At 65.5% G+C, this 4,624-nt stretch overlaps 3 protein-coding genes across 3 annotated transcripts; all 3 read left to right on the top strand.

Annotated features, from left to right (window-relative positions):
• Positions 1 to 10: 10 nt before the first annotated feature.
• On the top strand, positions 11 to 268 carry MNEG_14245 (hypothetical protein; the record flags this gene model as incomplete). The annotated part of the gene is made up of 1 exon (XM_014037285.1): positions 11 to 268. A coding segment is annotated over one exon (258 nt), but the record flags the coding sequence as incomplete, so codon positions are not given.
• A 1,124-nt stretch (positions 269 to 1,392) lies between these two features.
• MNEG_14244 (hypothetical protein) lies at positions 1,393 to 2,196 on the top strand (the record flags this gene model as incomplete). Its single annotated transcript, XM_014037284.1, has 3 exons — positions 1,393 to 1,464; positions 1,710 to 1,904; positions 2,104 to 2,196. 3 exons carry the CDS (start codon positions 1,393 to 1,395, stop codon positions 2,194 to 2,196), a joined length of 360 nt encoding a protein of 119 aa, XP_013892738.1.
• Positions 2,197 to 3,229: 1,033 nt separating this feature from the next.
• MNEG_14243 (hypothetical protein) lies at positions 3,230 to 4,431 on the top strand (the record flags this gene model as incomplete). Its single annotated transcript, XM_014037283.1, has 4 exons — positions 3,230 to 3,292; positions 3,443 to 3,461; positions 3,685 to 4,040; positions 4,246 to 4,431. 4 exons carry the CDS (start codon positions 3,230 to 3,232, stop codon positions 4,429 to 4,431), a joined length of 624 nt encoding a protein of 207 aa, XP_013892737.1.
• Between the last annotated feature and the right edge of the window lie 193 nt (positions 4,432 to 4,624).

The following is a 4,624-nucleotide window of genomic DNA, read 5'->3' as shown; positions in this document are numbered from 1 at the left end:
CGTCTACCAGGTGCGCTCCACCCGCATCGACCGCGTCGGCCCCTGGCTGCCCTCCTCCTGGCTCGCCCGCGCCCTCCACACCGGCGCCGAGGTCTCGTTCACAGAGAGCGACGCCGTGGCCGTCCGCCCGGACGCAGGGCCGGGGGCCGGCGGCGCCGCGCGCGGCGACGGCGTAGAGCGCACGCTGGCGCGCACGCTGCGGCTGCGGCGCGCGCGGTGGCTGCCGGGGGCGGAGTGGCGCGTCGTGGATATTGTCGACGCCGCATAAGGGGGGTGCGGGCGCGGGGCGGGGCGGGGGTGTGCCGGCGCGCTCAGGGGGCGGCTGCGGGGCGCTCGGGGCGCGGCTGGGAAGGCAGATGCCTGCCGGCGGGGCCGGGCTGTGTTTGTGCGGGCTGTCGTGCGTGGCAGGCCCAGCGGCAGGGCTTGTGGCATCGCGGCTCGTGCGGTGGGGTATTCACAGTTGGACGTAGCATGCAAGCTCAGGTACTTCTAGGGCAATAGGGTCACCTCACTTGCGACGTGTGTGTGTGGGGGGGAGGTGTCATGTGTTTGTGAGGCTGCTTGTATCCCAAAGCCGTGCTGCGGTTGCTGGATTTTTCCACTCTTGCTTGCCAGTGACAAAACGGTCCCCCCTGCATGTGAGACCGATGAACAGTGCGGGCGTGTGCGGCCGACGAGCGTTAGTGTTGCTTTGACCGTATTGGCATAGTTGCGTCATCCGTCCGCCCAGTGTGGCTGGGGCCATTGAAAGCACGTCTCAAGAGCGACCGCATACTCGTCACCCAGCTGCAGTAACCCGCACATCTGTTGCACATGCATGGAGGGGAGGGCGGGGCGGCGACGATCCGCTGGCAGGCGGCCGAAACGCATCCACGCAGCCAGCAAAATACAGTGCTGCGGGGGCGTGTGCAGAGTTTAGCCGCAGATCAGGAGTCACGGCCATCATTCATGTCTAGGCTGTCACACTAGCTGTCACTGGGGCGGGCCAAGCAGCAGGGCGCGGGCGCGCCGTGATGGCCGTAGCGGGGCGCTGGCTGGTGCCGGCTTACTCACGACCGCACACGGCATGATGGAAGTGAACGGAAGTGGGGCGCGGCGGGGTTTCCCAACCCCAAGCCTGCGGGCATCCTGACTTCTTGCGCCGCCGGCGGCAGCCACAACAAAACTCAACACAGCATCCAGTGCGCTTGGTTGCAGCAGCGTTGGGCTCGCGGGCGCGGCGAAGCTGGCAGGCACCTGAGGTAGTCGCGGCGGGCGGTTGCGCTGTACTTGGCCTTTCCCCCGCGTGGCCTCACCTATCACGCTGAAAGATCTGTGTGCGAACTTCAATCTCGCAACTCAATCAACGTCGCTCACCCGAAGCCCCCCGTCAGACCGCCACAACCGGCCAAGATGCGCGCTACTCGGGCCTCCCTTGTGGTGGCAATGCTGATCTTGGCGTTGGTTGCGACTGCTTCGGCCTCGGTGAGCGCCACGTGCAAAGCCGCGAATCGCAAGCCTGTCGGGAACGTCCTGGTAGCTGCGTGGCCGCCATGACCCAAACCGACGATCACGCGCTGCTTCCCTTGTGATCCTGCGCATGCGTGCGGGACTCTCCTGCCTTAAACAGTGTGAAACCACGCAACAATCAGCCGCCTTCGCCGCAGCCAGAGCTGGCAGCCCCCCATGAGTGACGCACACGCGCTGAACTGCGCCACCACTTCCCGCAGGCCGCGCCGCGCAAGCTGCTCCAGTACGGCGGCTACAACACATATGGCGGCCGCAACGGTTACGGCAGCGGATACAACGGCTACGGCAGCGGATACAACGGCTACAACGGCTATGGCGGGAACGGCGGCTTTGGCACCTCCGTGTTCACGCCCTTCACCCAGGTGTACTCAAGGCCGGGCGCGACCGCCGTCCAGGTGGGCTTTCTGATATCTTGATATGATCAACGTGATGCTGCTTCAGTTCTCCAACCGATTATGGCGCCGCAGTCGCGCGAGCTCACAGCCAAGGGGCTCGACTCGCCGCGTGCGGGGGCCTCCAAAATCGGGGGGCTGGCGTGCGTGCGCCCTCGCGTCGTGCCTAAGCCTTCGCCCTGCCGCCCAATTGGTATCGTAGGTTCCGGGCATTGTGAACGTGGCGTCGAACAGCCGCGGCGGCGGCGTCTGGACTCCCTGGACGGGCGTGATCAGCTGGGGGGGCAGGAAGTGAAGGGGTGGCTGCCCTGAGCGCCGCAGCCTCGCGCGGCGGCCCAGCCGTGCTTTGAGAGGGTAGCGGCAGGGCTGGGAGCGCTGCCGAGGTTGATTAGGCGGAGCCAATTGTGACAGAACAGCAGAGGACAGGCCGGGTCCATCGGTGGCCTGGTGGATTCTGTTGCATGTTCCGGCTGTGTCGGAAGCGGTGACGCGTCGCAAAGCAGCAGTGTTCACGGCTCGCATCCAGCTGTGCCGTCGCAGGATGCAAGCCACGGGCTGCCTGCATCGTCATTGCTGACGTCCCTGGCTGTCAGGGAGATATTCGGCGTTTAATGGTGCCGCCACAGCGCGCCACACTCTTCCTCGCACTCATGACCGCTGCTCCTGCGCATCTCGGCGGCGCTAAATTGGCGTAGCTTTCCAGAGGTATTCTCCCCTGAAAGCCGCTGTTCGCTGCCGGGACAAGATCATTTGTAAGCTTGACTTCTTCAGGACAGGCTCGGTGTGTCGTAGGCATCAATCAGGGATGTGGGGCTCGCGTGCACGGGGTGAGGCACCCCAGCCAGCAGTGTGCATTGTATTTGTTAATGTGCTTTTGAACCCAGCTGCATTCATGTCTGCTGAATGACCCAGATCGCTTCGGGAACAATTTGAAACCGCGGCTGCAGCCCGGGCCACCGCCACATGCAGTTGGGTGTCACACCCAATCGTAAACCGCCATGACGCCGCCGCCAGCATGTTTGACCGTGGGGGGCAGCACGGCATCAGCAGCCACCTGGTTGCTGCAGTGAACGCCGATCGCGTGCTGCTGCGTCACTTGTTTCTGGTAGGACAGGGTCGCCGAGCTGGCCCAGAGCCCGCTGCCCCCCACTCCTGCTGCGCGGTGGCGCTGAACGTGGCCGTAGCTGACGCTCACGACTACGCTGCCGTCCGCTGCCCTGCCTTCCAGCTGGCCATGCTTTCAGCCGGTGCGAGCGATTATTCTCACATTATAATTCTTTGAAACCTTGATACTTTACTTCAACCCTCCGATCACCTCGTCTGACAAGATGGCCGTGCTTCGCGCCTTCGCCATGATGGCGCTGATCGTGGTGGCTTCCGCCGCCCCCATGGTGAGATTTGGATCGTATAACGAAATTTCGTGCTCCTTGTCGGTCGCATTTGCAGCGAGATATGCTGCCAGTGCCGCACACAGTGGTGGTTTGCCGGCATCTCTGACTCTACACGCCTCCCATCCATCCACCCCACCAACTGCCTTGCAGGCTTCCCGCAAGCTGTTGAGTGAGTGTGCTTCACTTTTAATATCGCCTTTGCAGGCGACAGACTGTAGGAGGCAGTCAAGCTGCGCCACGCACTGCTGTGGTGGCCGGGCCACCCAAACAGCAGCACACCGCCGCGGCACCTGCGCTGCCGCCTCCGCCCCGAGCCTCCCCGGGCCCCTGAACCTCCCTCAATCCCTGCGCCTCCCCGCCCCTATGCGCCTGCCCAACTTCCAACTTCCCAGCCGACATCAAGGTGGAGGTCGACGCGCTCAAGGCCGCCGCCCAGCCCCTCATCGCCGCCAAGGCCGCCGCCCCCCAGCCCCTGCTTGACGCCAAGGCCGCCGCCCTCAACGCCACCGCCGCCGCCGCCAGCTCCATCGTCCAGGTCAAGCTCGCCCTCCTCGGCGCCGCGGCCGCGCACGTCGCCGGCAAGGGCGCGCTCGTGGCCGGCCTGCTGTCGCAGAAGGCCGCGCTGCTCAACGAGACCCTGGTCAAGGGCGCGCCCCTGGACCTCCAGGCGCTGCACTCGCAGGGCAAGGGCCAGCTGCTGGGCGCCCTCGCCGCCGACGCCAAGGCCCTCGACGGCGCTCTTGCCTCGGTGAGATTTGGCGACATGAAACTGTGTGCGGGGGCCGTGGGAGCCAGGCCGCGTGCCGCCGCCGGCGGGGATCGGGTGCAGGAGGAGCACGGCGACGCCTCACGGCTGGGTCCGGGGCACGGCACCAGCTACCTTGCGATGTGCAAGCTCGCCGCAAAACCACACCTGGGCGACCCTCGTACTCCCCAACCCCGCGACGACGCAGATCCCCAAGCTCCCCTTCCCCGTGGCGAGCTCGGACGCGATCAAGGGCGCCGCTCTGCCCAAGGCCGACCTTCCGGTCTTTGGCCTCCCCAACCTGGCCCTGCCCACCCTGGCGCTCCCCGCGCTGCCTCTGCCCCAGCTGGCCCTCCCCGTGCAGGTTGGCAAGGGGCTGCTGCGGCCCAGATAGAGCACGGCCTCGAGGATCCCTGCAGGCGGCGCAGACACACCCCTGCCGCGGCCATCGTCCTTTTGGCCCTCAATCACCCAGCACATTGGCACAGTTCCATGCTCCCAGCCCTGCCAAGCCATTCCTCTTGTAGCGCTTCTTCCAACCCACCTGTTGCCACAACACAATGACAATTCACCCCTTGGCTCCCACG

The sequence above is a fragment of the Monoraphidium neglectum genome (genome assembly GCF_000611645.1).
Source record: "Monoraphidium neglectum strain SAG 48.87 unplaced genomic scaffold scaffold04352, whole genome shotgun sequence".
Classification (NCBI taxonomy): Eukaryota; Viridiplantae; Chlorophyta; class Chlorophyceae; order Sphaeropleales; family Selenastraceae; genus Monoraphidium; species Monoraphidium neglectum.
This window is presented reverse-complemented; position numbering and strand designations above follow the sequence as displayed.